General features: G+C 50.7%; 2 protein-coding genes across 7 annotated transcripts in view; one reads left to right on the forward strand and one right to left on the reverse strand.

Moving 5' to 3' along the window:
- Positions 1–14749, reverse strand: part of LOC117205517 — a 142686-nt gene that overhangs the window by 37514 nt on the left and 90423 nt on the right. The window contains exons 1-2 of one of the 6 annotated variants that reach the window (XM_033444025.1): positions 9733–10092; positions 5944–6155 (exon numbers count right to left, since the gene is read on the reverse strand). The exons of 2 other annotated variants lie outside the window; for them this stretch is intronic. In XM_033444025.1, coding sequence (XP_033299916.1) covers positions 5944–5989 — 46 coding nt within the window. In that variant the 5' untranslated portion in view covers positions 5990–6155; positions 9733–10092. Of the gene's footprint in view, positions 1–5943; positions 6259–7896; positions 8318–9732; positions 10093–14749 lie in introns of those variants that run through there. 3 more of the 6 variants (XM_033444034.1, XM_033444006.1, XM_033444016.1) reach the window with 3 other exon arrangements.
- The window catches only part of LOC117205564, a 37805-nt gene that overhangs the window by 12638 nt on the left and 10418 nt on the right, over positions 1–14749 (forward strand). The gene's annotated exons all lie outside the window — the stretch shown is intronic.

Genomic DNA, 14749 nt, shown 5'->3' on the forward strand with positions numbered 1-14749 from the left:
GATAGAACGGAAATAATTCGTCCGACTAATTTCTCCTCTTTTTAGCTCCTTTTTCTTCAGACGTTTCACGGATGGAGAGAGAGAGAGAGAGAGAGAGAAAAAGAGAACGCGCAGCGCGTAGAGGCGCGGCACTATGGAAAATAAAACGGAACGAATTAATTAGAAATGTACAGCGCACCGTGTACACCGTGGAAAATACGAAGCGGTTACGATTTAATGAGTTTGCGTTAGGTTCTGAATTGCGGGACAAAATTACGCTGATCTCTGACGGAAGTCGGCGAGGCGCGGTACTACACGCTCGCACCTACGTGTATCGAACAACAAAATCGAAGCGGCGGAGAACGCTCGTGTCACCTGTCGGAATACGCAGCTAAAGTTGTCGGAGTTGGCGCGCGTTGCGTGGGAAATTAAAGAAATTAGCGGTGTACGATGCAAGGATAACTCTCGCGTGGGCGTTCCGCGGAAGCGTTCGATTCTTCGTTCGTTCTGTTGTTCCGTCTGCCGAATATTCCGCCAGCGAGTACGGAAATGGGTTCGTTTCAACGCGTGACGCGTCAACGTCCGTTTGAATTTTATCGACCAGCGGATAAATCGAATTTATCGGAAGACCGAGAAATTTCAGCGACGCGACGGATCGGTCGTGGAAAATATCGAGCCGCGCTCTTTTCCTTCTCGCCGCTCTGTGCTATCGCTGTTTCCCACTTCGCTCTCGCTTCCTTTTTTCCAGAGGTAGCTGTACGCGCGCGGAAAATTAGAGGATCCGAGCAACGGGAGGAACTGGCCGGGGAACTCGATTTACATACCTCGACGGGCCTGGATCGCGTCGGATCAAGTTAGCAGGGGCGACGAGTGAACTTAATTAAGCGCGTGCGCGAATCGTGGTTCGCGGCGTACACGTGCCATACACTTCGTTAAATTTTATTCGCTGTAATTGTGCGACTGCGTCATGTCGAGGCTGGCCCTCGGTTCGACTCGAACCTCGAGTCGAGTCGACGCTGGGCTTCATCCAGCCCTTCTCTCTTTAATTACATCCTCGTCGCAGCTTAAGACCGACTCACCGAACCGACCCTTCTCCTCCTCCTCCTCCTCCTCCTCCTCCTCCACCCTCTTTCCCTACGTTTTTGCTGCCGCGCCGTACACCGGAACTCGACGCGACCGTTTCGAATCGCGACCGTGCGAGACTAAGCCACCGAGAAAGAGACACCCTCTTGTCAACGGATCTTTTACCGCCGTTGCCTCGTTAGTCGAATGTTAATGAGAAAAATCTTCGTTATCCGACATTCGAGCGAAACGTTTGCTCCGAACGGCTCTATCGTCCAACTATCGTAGGCGCGCGCGTGTCGTTCCTTCCTTCCCTTCGCCGGTTCTTCCGCTTCGAATAATAATTCTTCGGCGCCGTGCCGCGTTAACAAGACAGTCCCGAACGAAGAGAACGCGTCTTTCATCTCCGTTCGGATGGAATTTGTCCCATTGCGAGATCGGGTTGTTTGCCGATTAGAAAAAGGTAGGGTGAAAGGACGGAGAACACGATGACGGAGATAAAATACGTGGAAATCGGTGAAAAGCGTGGTTCGATCTTAAACGAGGCTGCTCTGTACGAAGCGTGGTGCGGCGCAGTGACGCGTTCCAACGAATCCCAACAGTTCTCCTAACGACGTCGCATTCCATTACACCGCTTTAAATTCGTCACTTTAACTCGCGTTAACGTCGTTTCGTTACGCGACAACGCTACGATATTTCGTTTAGTCTGGAATTGAAAATTACTACCGCACGAACGCGTCCCAAAACGGCGCGGCGATTGCAACGTGAATGTTTAATGCAACGGCAATCATTGGAATTCGGTTGGTAAATTAGCACCATATCGATTTCGCGTGTATGCAAAGGCACGGCCGGCCCACCGTCATACGTATAGCTAATTACGTATTTCCGGGACAATGGACGTAAAAATAATGGAGATAACGCGACGCGCGAAAGCGTAGACACTATCGAGGGCCGATCGAAACCGAACGATTCGACAAGGATTCTCCCTACCCCGGTGCTCTTCGAACGGAAGATGGAAAATTTTCCCGTTTTCCGATTTATCCTTTCACCTGGAAACGGTTTATTGGCGAGCGATGCGTTCGAGTGGAAAGGAACGGGCTGAATTACGGAAGCGATAAAAAACTAACGGCGGCTAGGTGTCGGACTAAGTAATCGTGGACATAAAACATGCGACGGATTCCACTAACGAAAACCCGGCTCTTTCTCCGTCGTAATTAACGAGTCGAGCGGTAATCTACGACAACGGTGGAATTAACGGCAACCATGAACGAACACAGAAGCACGCATCGCGCGACGATACAGTTTGCATTCGGTGCAGCGGGCCTGGACCTTATCGAGACACACGCGCACGGACAAAGAGCAACTGCGACTTTCACGGATGTATCGATGACGCGTGATCGCGAAAATACTAGAAGCAGGGGGAGCGAGGAAGGGTGGAACGTGTGGCGAATCGGTGATTAGTCGTTATCGTAAAGAGGAGAATAAAATCTTGCAGCGACTTTACTGCAACCCACTGCGGATATTTCGTTTCCGGCTCGAGGAGGTCCAAATAGTCGGCGAATCGAAGTTGAAAAGCGCTGAAATCGCACTTTCTCGAGTACCTTTCCAGGAACGCGAGCGAGGAAAACGAGCGAGGCAGGCTACAAAAGCAAAAAGGGAGGACAGAATGGCAAGAAGGAGGGAAGGGAAGAGAAAGGGGGGAAAGGCGGTAAAAATGATTAGAGCTTATTGCCGTGCGTGTGGGCAACGAGAGTTCGCGGTCGCGGGTACAGTTACAAAGCTGTAAAACGATAAACCAGAGATCAACTGGAAATAATTAGACCGTTGCGAACGTTAGACGCCTTCGCGTCTCTTTGGTCGTTGTCCGGTCAACGCGGTAAGCGAGCACAATGCACGGGACGACTATGGACGGCTCGAACGTCGGACGCAACGACGTGACATTTGGAAGAATCGCGAGAAGCGAGAAGAGACGGAATCGAAGACGGTCAATTACGATACTCTTGGGAAATAACGATCCGTCGATAAGCGTCTTCGTCTCCGATGGAAAATGAGACGAGCACTCGAAGACGATATCGGCGTGCATTTATCAAAGAAGAATACGGCTTGTACGATGCTAGAGGGCGAAGAGGCTGCTGCTGCGGCTACGGTTGGAGAGAAGGCGAAACAGAAACCGCAAGAGGGCAAGTTACACGGAGTGTGGAGGAAACGAGGAGGAAAAATGATGAGCCAGAAATAATTAGCGAGGTTGCAGAGCGCAGCCGACCGAACGCAGATGTGCCAAGTCTGTATGAAAAATTAATGACATCCCGTTCTCGGCAGTCTCTTTCCCCTCGCCGCCCCTAACCCTTTTTTACTTCCCTAGCGCCAAGTTTATTCCCTCTTCGCTATTTTTTTCTCTCCTTTTTACTTAAGCCCGGTTTCCCTTTATTGCCAACCCTCTTTTGACGATCTCGCGTGTCTCGACGAAATTTAGCCGCGCCACGATCCCCGATAGGCTCTATAATTATCCCGTTTTATCTTCATCAGGTAGGGTGGGTCTGGGGGAACAACTCGCGACCAAGGAAGCGATATAACCTTCGTTCAACCGTTTACTCCCAAGAACGTTTTCCATTCGAGGTCCGGCACACTCGAACCGCGGTTATTTATTCTTTCTATAGTCCAACGCGTAGCGCTACCTTCTTCCTTTTAATCGCCGATTACCCTTTCTACCTGTTCCATTTGCCGCTTTCTACTCCGTGCCCGCTTCTCCAATCTGTCACCTTCTTTTTTTGTTTGTCTCCATTACGCGCGTCCATCATTTTTCCGTTTCCCTATTCTACGCCATCGCCTCGCCTCGTCTCGTCTCGTCTCGTCTCGTCTCGTCTCGTCTCGTCTCGTCTCGTCTCGTCTAGTCTCGTCTCGTCGCGTCTCGTCTCGCCATGTCAAAAATACGACATCGTTTTTCACATTTTTGCGCCGCACAACGATCGATAGGTTACATACGCGACGATGGCTCGATCTGCTGCTTCGTAACAACAGAAGCAACGATCGACGCTCGTAAACGCAGAATCACTGATGCGTTTAAAACGATCGCTCGCCCAGTTATCGCTTCTATATCGGAATGCGTTGCACGTTCTCTCTTCTTTGTCTTTGCCTACGCCGGAACAAACATTCCGGGCAAAACGTTTGCCCCTGCCCTACCCTCGTAAACCGAACTTGTTTGGTAAACTAGAAAGACCCAAGAGGAATCGTGGCGCACCGACACGAAAATCAAAATTGTAGGTTTCCCGCGGACCGGATGCTTCGTTTAACGTGGCATGTATGCGCGATTCCCGAACGCCACCGCAAATGGACCGATGGAGAAACATTTACAGTTAATATTATCCCATTATAAAAGCAGCGACCATCCTGTCGCGTTCGACGGCCGACGTTATAACGTAGATATTGATAAACGAGAGAACTGACGCGTCTGTTCGGCATAATACGGATAATTTATGATCGCGAGAGCGCGACCGAGTTCCTCTTCTACTCGGCAATTAACTCGTCGATTTCTATCCCCCGCGGATATCTTGCAAAAGCTCCGACGGCTTTTGATATGTCTCGGCTAGGCGCATCTTTTATTTATTTATGCTAATCCATTCTCTTCGGCGGATCGTCTTACCGCCAAGTTTACCATCTCTGAAAATTTCATATGTAATTCTTGCATCGCTCCTATACGCACGTCTTCGTTCGCGAGTATCGGAACGCTTGCCGGAAATGAGGTACGCTTTTGGTATTTTAGAAAAAGTCGTTCGAATCGCCAACAACTATCGATAAATTAGCTACTGTCAAGTATAATGTTGCACCAAGGTAGGATATCGATCGCCCCGATCAATTCTGACATTCGGAGGTTATAGGTTTTCTAGCGTGTTGGCGATGAACGCGATATTCCGATCGATCGTTCGTTTCCTTGACAGTTTGGGCCAATTATCGCAGCATGAAGTGGAACAGAGTCGCATACGCGATTTCCTTGACCTCGGTCGCGCGAGACCTCTTTTATTTTTACCATCTTCGAATAGCAGCAATTAGCCGATGGGACTTAATTCCGGCATCGTCATCAGGATCGTGGCGCTCGGTAAATTTCACGAGTTGACTGGCGATCTCGGAATTCGTCCGTTTAATTATTATCTTTGCACCATTCGTGCTCCTTGACGCGAGATTTTTATTTTTCCGCTTTCCAACGACTTTTCGTCTTTCTCTTCCGTTGTTTCCCTTCCCCCGCTTCTCTTTTTCCCTCCCTCGTCGCAGACTCGCGCACCGGAACGCCATAAATTCTAGCCATCCTACTCTCTTGCTCACCACCCTTTTCCTCTTCCTCTTCCTCTTCCTCTTCCTTTTCCTTTTCCCCCTCGTTCCCTTCTTTGTACCTTTCGTTCTCCTCTTGCATGTCCCTTTTCGGCTCGTGCTCCTCGTTCCATCGCATTCGTGTACGAGAAAAACCGCGACAATGCCGAAGAAACGGCAGAACGTAATTAGAAAAAGTGTCGTTTCTAAACCGTTCCTTTATATTCTTCGGCTCGTCCACTGCAAAGCGAATGTCAGCGTTCGTGTGTTTCGCTGGCTTTCCACGTTTCCACGTTTCTCTCCCTTCCGTGGGAAGATTATTTTCAGCCGGAGGTGTCGGCGAGGGCGCAAAGGCAGAGAGCAAGAGGATTTGCCGTTATCTGCGTGTATTCGCGGCGCAGATCGCAGATACTCGGCAGGCTGGAATCGACGAGAGACGAGGGTCGCGTGTCTATAACTAGAAGCTAGATAGATATCGAGAAAATCGCGGTTCTCAAAGCAGAAGGTAGTCGCAACTTCTCGCTGTAACGACTTTCTGCGTTTTCCTCCGAGCGAATTTCGTACGAAAGAATCAAGTTAAAATCGCGTAAAGCTACTCACCCTTCTGCCCGAGGAGCACGGCGATCAAGAGCAGCATAAAATCCATCGTCGGATACGTTCCTCGGTCGATCGGATCTCGAGATCGTGGACAACCTTCGCTTTCACCTATCCAGTGTCGGTGTTCGATTCTTCGATTTTCCTATTCCGCGTACTCAGTCCTCGACCCACATTCAATTCCTCCTTCTCAGCGGGCAACGACGATCGCTGACGATCTACCGCAAACACACACGTACGTACGTTCACAACACTGTGTAAACGATATTATCGTATTACCGAATAGGAAACGAGTCTTCCAAGGAGTCCGTCGCGCTACGATATCGCAAGACTGCTACAGCGAGTAAAAGGGGCGGAATCGTTGCGGCGGCTGTACCACTCTCGTCTTTGTTTCGGCCTACTTTTATCTGGTGACTTTTTAAGCGGCGGTTGAAGCCGACCTTACCGAACAACAGTCGCGAACGCCTCTTTTCACGCTGCTAATTCTTGCTTCGACGCCTCGCCACGAGAAACAGTCTCGTCCCCTGTGTCTCGGAATCATCTCTAACAGAAAGCGCGCTGGGGTAACCGAAAGCAAGAATTTCGCGTTTTCTTGGTCCGCGGCACGAACGAACGACGCTGTAAATGCGAAGAGAGACGCGTCGTCGCGCCCCGACCCTTCGTGCTATTGCATCTCGCACCCTCTCGTCGAGAGGGTTCCTTCTCGAGTTCGTTTAAAAGTCGTCTCGAGCGTTAAATACTTGTGACCGGGATTTTGAAGTTTCCGCGATTTCCGAGTAGCGCCGCGTCATCCGATCTCTCGTTCGATAGCATCGCCGACGATAGTTTGGCACCGAGACAGGTCCGTTAAGAGGGCGGGTAATTTTCAGCGGAATCTCGTACGACGATCGCAACGTCGACGAAAAGTAACACGGTCGAGGATATTTCGGTTCGTTCGGACCCACTCGAGCAACCAAGAAATTCTCCGCGATCTCGGAGAGAAACGTTCGAGCCTCGAATTTCGCACAATTATCGTATATTTCGTCGCGGCCTTCTCGTTTGAACGATCGATCCGAGCGGCTGTGCGGCTCCGAAACGAATCGACAGAATTCCGAATCGAACAGTTCCGGGAATAACGCGGGACGTCGATACGGAAAATCTGGCTAGCTATTTTCGTTTCGAGGAACACCGAACGAGCAAGAGAGAGAGAGAGAGAGAGAGAGAGAGAGAGAGAGATAGAAGGGGGAAGGTGCGAGAGACGACTGGAGAAGGAAAGGGGCCGGTGTGGTGGAAAGAGAAAAACGAAAGTATGCCGGCGTACGGAAGGTACGGGTTTTAAATGCAACTTGTTGCAATCTCGCCGAAAGCTCCGAGCTCCTTCGACTAGGAACGCGCACGTGTGTCCTTCCCTCGGCGAGCACGCGTGTTCGAACACGGCAATCGACTGTAACGTCCGAAGATTGATCTCTCGCGAATTCGTCGACGAAATTTACGCGTGAATCCGCGAGTTTTTCTCGCGCACGAATCACACCGCGACGATACGTATAACCGTGTTCGATGTTCGATCTTTGCCGAGATCGTCGGCCGAACTGTCGTGGAAACTGCTACCGGAAGGGAAACGATGCAGGTCGTCTGCCGCGGACGGAACGAAATCTCGAGGTCGGCCAATACCTCGTGTAGACAAACAACGGTCGAATTATTAACCGAGGTAGGCGGATGTTTGCTCGACGATACCGGATCGCTTGGAATCGCTGGGAATCGCTCGGCCGATCCTTTGTTTTTCTCTCGTGACACGTGCACGAGAGCGGCCGTGAGCTGGACACATGCACACGCCGATTCGATTCTCTTTCGCTCTCCTCTCTTTCTCTCTCCTCGAACCTCCTCCCGTTTCCGACCGTGTGACGCGAATGCGTATTGATTTGACCGAGACTATTCCCTTTCGGATCCATTGAAAGAAGGGGTGGAGCGTGGTGGGTGTACCTTGGTTCGTTTATTTGTTGACATAATTGCAGCGACACGATCAATTCTTCACAGTCGGCTCCCTTTTACGTGACCAACCAGGCGATCGTTAGATCGATAATACACGGCCACGTCCGCCTCGTCGCGTCCGCCCGATTCCGTACCTACGCGAACCACGCTCGATTTGCTCGCACGTACTCCGTGATCCTTCGATCGCACGAGATTTCCCCCACCGCCGTGCTTAATCGAATTTCAAAGTTCTCACAGGGACTAAACGTTGATCTTCGATCGGGATTAAGAGCGGCTTACCGCAACGCCGTCGATAGCCGCTACTTCTGCCAAGGCTACTTCCGATTCATCGGCTACACACGACCGTTGTCCTCTCGTAAGCCAGCGCGATCCGGACAGGACGCGATCGATCGGTTGCGGATCGACGCGTGGAGAAGCGAGAAAGCGGAAAAAGAGCAAGTTGCAAACGTGGAACGTCGATCGCAACGACGACGGAGTATCGGGTACGAGACGAAGCGAACGGGTCGATCGTGGAAGTTTCAGCGACGAGCGAGGACGATCGAGAGTCCGTTCTAACGGCAGAGATCGAGAAGCCGCGAGATTCGAATTCGCAAAGGACGGTGCGAGGCCGACGACCGATGTCGTCCGCTTCCTATGTCCGAATTTCCTGTTTGACGAGAGACAGGGGCGAGTGCGATTCGCATCGGTGAAGACGGGACGTGACGCGGCGCGACGCGGCGCGGCGTGACGGACCGATTCGAGGACCGTCTCGGAGGGAAAGTTCGCGTCGCGGATGGCCGATGCCGACTACGAAAGCTCGACGTCGCGCCAGTTGAGGACTGTGCGCCGGTAGGTCGCATACCTGGGCGCGTGCGCGTTACGAGTCGAGCAGGTGCGAAATGCACGCGGCTGTCTATACCGAAAGCTCTGACACGCGCGTGCAACGACACCGAGCGACGTGCAACCACGGTTACGATCCGAACTTTGCTTTTCGACGTTCGATCGAATCTTTGTCGGTACGCGGATAATACGAAGCCGCCATAAGCTGCGCGAGACGGAGATGGTCTCGATGGCCTTTCGTTCGTCGAGTATTTTTTCGAAGCATTCGAAGACAGCGACGTCGAGTCGATACGAGTAGAGTATTTTTGCGATATTTTTGTTCGATCGAGTGGCGCGAAACGACGATCAACTTTAACTTCGTTTCTCGTTCGGCCGTTCGCGATATGTTTTTTAAACGATAATAGATACAACAGCACGTTTCGTAATTATCAATATCCAGTAGCGTTCGCTAACCAGTCCTCGTACAACGCCGGTCGATACGAAACAACAATTAATTCCACTCTGATTGTTATTAGTATTCACGGCTTTGGCAACGTGTTCCATTTCCGATCGGGTTGGTCGAGGTTTTTCGCACGGCAAATTGAAAGTAATACGAAACGTTACGGAATTTCGGATCGATGCGACTTAACGAAGGTGCGCTGATAAAAACACGACGATAAGCGTTCCGCGTAAATTTTGACTCTCGCCCCCGAAATCCCGGACACGTACGTAGTTTTGCATGGCCGGTAATTCTATGCATTCGCTGTTCGTGATCCTGTAAATGTAGCAGATCAGAGAGAAGTAACGACCTGAATCGTGCATTCGATTAATTGTTCGCAAGATCGAAGAGAAACGTAGAGGCCGATAGGCGAAACAATTATTCCGTTGTTCCGCTATGCCGGGAAAAGCCGATGCGCACGAATGGATTCGAGGGGTACTTTAAAGGCGATAATAAGCTCGGTCGTTCGTAAACGCGTGCCGCGGGGAAATCTTCGTAAATGGAAAAAAGAGGGGAAATTAACTTTCTACCGTTTTCTTCCCTCGACGATCCGTCCACGGAGCGAGATCTCCGCTTTCTGCTCGGCAAAAGGAGCGCGTTTGCCGGCACCGTTGCGGAATCTCACGGCCCGGCCGTTACAGCTACGAATGCAGTAGATCCAGCCGACATAAAAATTTCTTTCCAACGGGATAATCGTTTTTTCCCTGCTTCTCTAGGCTTCGTTCTCCTCCACTTTGCTTCACTTTGTTCCGCAAACTGAAACTGACGCAACAGCCAATTTCGTTCGTTACGGTAACGATAACGGTAATTGTTAACCGTGCGCGTTCTACATGCGGCGAGTAGTGGACGACGAAGGGCAGGATACTCTCTCGTTCTCGAGATCAAAAAGCTGCTCTTCCTCTCGATGAGTCGCGACCGCTTCGCTTCGCTGCTCGCCGGTATCGTTTTTCTGTCGAACTCGCGGACAAACGTCGAAGCCCGAACCCAGACGTCAACGTCGAGACACCTGCAAGAATGAAGAGAGCACAAATTTTCTTTATGTGTATGGGTCGGCGATCGTAGTTCTCTCATAATTTTCTCATAATTTTCTCGTAATCTTCCAGGAGGATACATCTTTTACTCGCTAGAAGGGAAGGTTAATAGTTTCCAGTTTTGCAACGATTATCGTAATTCGACAAACGCGCGTTATTTTGTTATTTCTTGCGCAACGCTTGGCTCAAATAACCGACTCGAATAACGCCGGCGTGTTACTTTCTCTCGATGCACCTAAAGTACGCGATACTTTTTCACTCTTGCGTTATCGCGTCAAAGACTAATGGTGTCATGTAATTAGACTGCGGATTTTTATGCAATTTGCCCGCTTTTATAAAGGGAACGGAAGAAACGATGGAACACGCGTAGCGGACGTGTACGCGGCAGGTGAAAATAATTTGTTTCGCTTAGAAAAGATCGTTACGAGTAGAATGCACTTGGAATATTTTATACATCGTGGCACGAGAAAAAGGTACACGGCAAGTTTGATCGTTCCGTGCAAAGTTCAAGATTGAGTTTTAAGACGTCGAAGGGTGAAACGGTGACTCAAAGAACCCGGTTACTCTATGTGATAATACGTTTTGTCGCACAATCAACAGATACCCGGGTAAAATCGTTATATCTAGGCATTGAAGAGGGAAGGTTGGTAGGAACGCGAAGAAACACAGTGGAACACGTCGAAATCCTGTTCCCTTTATGCTCGTTGCGGTGCTCCTTTGAAAACAGTTGCGGTACAAATCCCAGTTCGTAGGTATAGACGATAAATTCCATTGTGGTTTGCAACGGATTGAGAAGACAGCGAAATTGTTTTCGCTGAAAACCGCGCATATGGTCGAGCCAACGATTTGCGGTTACGCCATCAAAGACGTTGTACTTTGGCCAGCAGCTTCTACGAAATTGGCGTAAATCGATTATCCGTTCATTAATCGACCCACGCGCGCACGATAAACGATCGAGTCCGCGAGCCGGGGAAATGGTAGGACGGACGCTCGGAAATTACGTCGAAATACCAGTTTGAGAGAGACGGACGCAAAATCGTATACGTCTTTCTTATTGGCGGTTCGTCCGAATATCGACGCGTTCCACCTCTCCCTCCGTTCTCCTTTTCGTTTTCGTTCTCGTTCTGGTTCTCGGCGGTGCGGCCGTCGTTGCATCTACCGAGATATTGCTCGCCACCGCTGCCTCCTACGCCAACCAGACGTTTGCTTAGCCAACGGCAGACTGTGATCGTTCTTTGTTAAAATCCTGCTTATCTTCGAATGAATAATTCATCGTCTCGTTTATCTTTTCGCGGCGGTGGAGCTCCGCGAAACGGTCAACGTTAAAAATAAAATTAACATAAAACGAGGCCAGAAATGTGATTTAAGACGCGTAAAAAACTCCTTTGCCGGCTAGACCTCGGTTGAGAAACGGGACGCTAAAGTTCACTGGTTCACCGGTTCGCTCGCTGTTGCGATCAATTTCCAGTCGCTGGACTACATACAAACGTAAATAAGCCAGTCGAAAGTATAAATAAACAAATGTAATGTAAATAAAGAAGTAAAGGAGAATGTAAATAAATAAATCGATATGCCATAACCCGCACGCGATATCGTGTCGCGTTTTTTTCAAATTCTCACGATGGATCGCGATCAGAGGACGACGACGTCTCGCTCTCTAACCGTTACTCGAAGCGATCGAACGCGCGTCGATATAAATTGAAATCTCGTGGCACGCGCGTATCGATTTCAACGACCATCCGGTGTAATTAGCGAATTACAGCAGTGGCCAGCTGCTCGTTAAATGGCGCGAAACGGTAACACGACATGCTGGCCGTGTAACAAGAACAACGCGCGGCCTGGACGCGCGCGTTGCCTTCTCTCAGACAGATTGCGATGCAGTCTGAAAGCGTTCGATCGACGTTTCGAACGAATCGCGAAGCAATTCCTTCTCGCCGACAAACTTGCGTAAGTGTAACGCGCGTTCGTACGTAGCAGCTCGCGCGCTACTTAACCCGAATAAATAGGAATGTTCCGCGTCTGCTGGAAGATAGTATCGACCATCCTTTCCAGCTCGTCGCACTGGCAAACTCCTCCTCTTACACCTTCCCCGACTTCTGCCCTTCTCTCTCGTTGCTAGGTTTCTCTCGCTTTCTCGTTGGACGCTCGCTCGCGCCCTCCGTCTCAAGCCCTGTTGCACCACCTCGAGCAACCTGACCGTCTGAAACGTAACCTGGCGGGCGGAAGGGGCGCGAAGGGACGGACGACCGGAGACCGAACTCGAGGGTGTAGCTTTCACGACCTTTCCAGGCTACGGAGTTAATATTTATCGAGGCTGCCTGTAATTTTCTTGGGAGCCGGCTGCTGCGTACCCCCTCGCCGATGTTGCCCGGGATGGAACTAGAGGGAAGAGAAAATAATTAAGGTAACTCCGACCAATCCTCGTGTATTCGGCGCTACGATATTTCTTTTTCCAGCTCTTGGTCGACCGAGACGCTTTCCATTCAACGAGCAGGCCCGATGGATCGTTCCGGCGAGATCGTTCAAATTATTGACTTTGCCTCGTACCTTTCTTTTCTACCCGAGCCGAGTAATCGAGAGACTGGTTCGCGAATTCTACGACTTCGCGTACGTTCAGCACGCGCTCGTGCCTCGTCTTCTTCTCTCCCTCGGAATCGATTCCTGTTTGCACAGGTATCGGGAACATTGTTTTCTTTTTTCTCGCTCTTTCGCTCGTTCATCGACGTGCGTTGCCGCGGGATACCAAACGGCGCGGTTCCGTTCCATCCATCGGCGTTTGCTTCGAGCACGAATCTAAGCTCTTCTCCGATAGAAAGAAGACACACAGTCGCTCCATCGTGAAACATACCCACGATCGTCGCACACCACCAGGCTACGTAACTACGATACACGACCGAGTATGAGAATAATCCCTCGCGTTTCATTACACGCACCATGTAGTAGCCAACGCGGCTAGAAAAGTGAAAACTAGTTACGAAGCACGAGGGTATCAACAAGTTCGCTCGTTTCGACGGCGAACAATGACAGGCTGAAGGAAAGCGGCAGGCACGAGGCTGGAGGCACGAGGCACGAGGCACGAGGCACGAGGCACGAGGAACGGCACTCGAGACTAGAGTCGCTACCTACGGTTCTCGTTGTATTTCTGCTCGCTGCCTGCTGCTTGATTTACAACGTAACGCGACCGCGTTTGCTATCGGCCACGATATTCCCACCTGCCTCTCTCGATTAATCGGTCCACCCTGTCGCGGTGTTAATTTATAGGCGTGCCGATCGGTTGGCGCGAATTGTCAACAAGTGGCCGGTTCCCCGCGAGCAGAACGCAAGGCGAAAACCGACGGTGTAACGCGAATTCCGATTCCATCTTTTTCTCTCGAATCGGCCGCGCGGTTCCGAAATCCTCGCTCCTGGCTTCGGTTCACCTAGTTACACTGACATCGATCGTGCCACGGGGTCGAAATAAAACGAACAAAAAGAGCCAGAGCGGCAGCAGCAGGAAGGGAAAAAGCGAAAAAGGGAATAAAAATTAACGGTAAAACGAAGGTTCTTGGAACGGAGCGATGTTGGGCTGGCGATCCTCTGGGAGGCCGAAAATGCACTTTTTATCGCGCTACATCTCGTATGCGGCGCAGTATCAGGCCCGCGCATACATATTTCCTAGCACGTTTGCCGCACGTAGCTCGTTCTACGGCCACGTCCCTCGTTCTCGATCGTCTCCTACGGCTAGGTAAACGTGCAAGGTCGACCGTGCTCCCGCCTTTACGAAGTATCGAAGAATCAACGAACCGTTCCACGAGAAGACAGAAGCGACCAGGTCCTGGTAACCGCTCGAGCCCACGACTCGACACGCTCTGTCCTAAAATTCTCCGTGGATCTCGCAAGCGACGCTGCTGTTCGCGCAAAAAAGACCACGAGTGGCGACGTCCGCTTGGGACAAGTTTTTCTTCGGGAAACACGTACACCGGAGTATATTAATCCAGCCAGAGGGCAAGAAAGTACGAGAGAAGTAAAGTCTTTTTGCGGTGCTCTCGTTCGGAGGGGAGCAAGCAGTGCCATCGGATCTTCCGGTAGCGCGCCCGGCATTCCCAGTGTACGGCGACAAGAAGATTAAGCGGCTTCTCTTCGCCGAGCCGTCCCTTCCGGCATTTAGTCGCTGTCGAAAGAACACGAGAAACCGGGGGGACCTCCAGACCGGAGACGTACATATTTCCAAGCTGATAGGCTGTGGATCCACTTATCTGTACCATTTTTAAGCAACAAGCCTGTTGTGTTACGTCTACGAGATTATGGCAAGACCAGGCAAACGAACGCGGTTCCGATTGGTTTCACGATTCGTACGATCCTAAAGATCCGGCACGTCTCTGTGCGAAAGTCTACTGCGCATTTTTGGATCGCTTTTGAATTCGACTAGCCTGTGCTAGAATCCGACAGCGCGAATTAAAACGATCCGAGGGGATTAAAGCGACCGGCGAGAAATTCAGGCTAACGCGACGGAGAAGAAGGGGGAAATTGGGTAAAA

Source organism: Bombus bifarius, unplaced genomic scaffold, assembly GCF_011952205.1.
Source record: "Bombus bifarius isolate JDL3187 unplaced genomic scaffold, Bbif_JDL3187 scf7180000007966, whole genome shotgun sequence".
Classification (NCBI taxonomy): domain Eukaryota; kingdom Metazoa; phylum Arthropoda; class Insecta; order Hymenoptera; family Apidae; genus Bombus; species Bombus bifarius.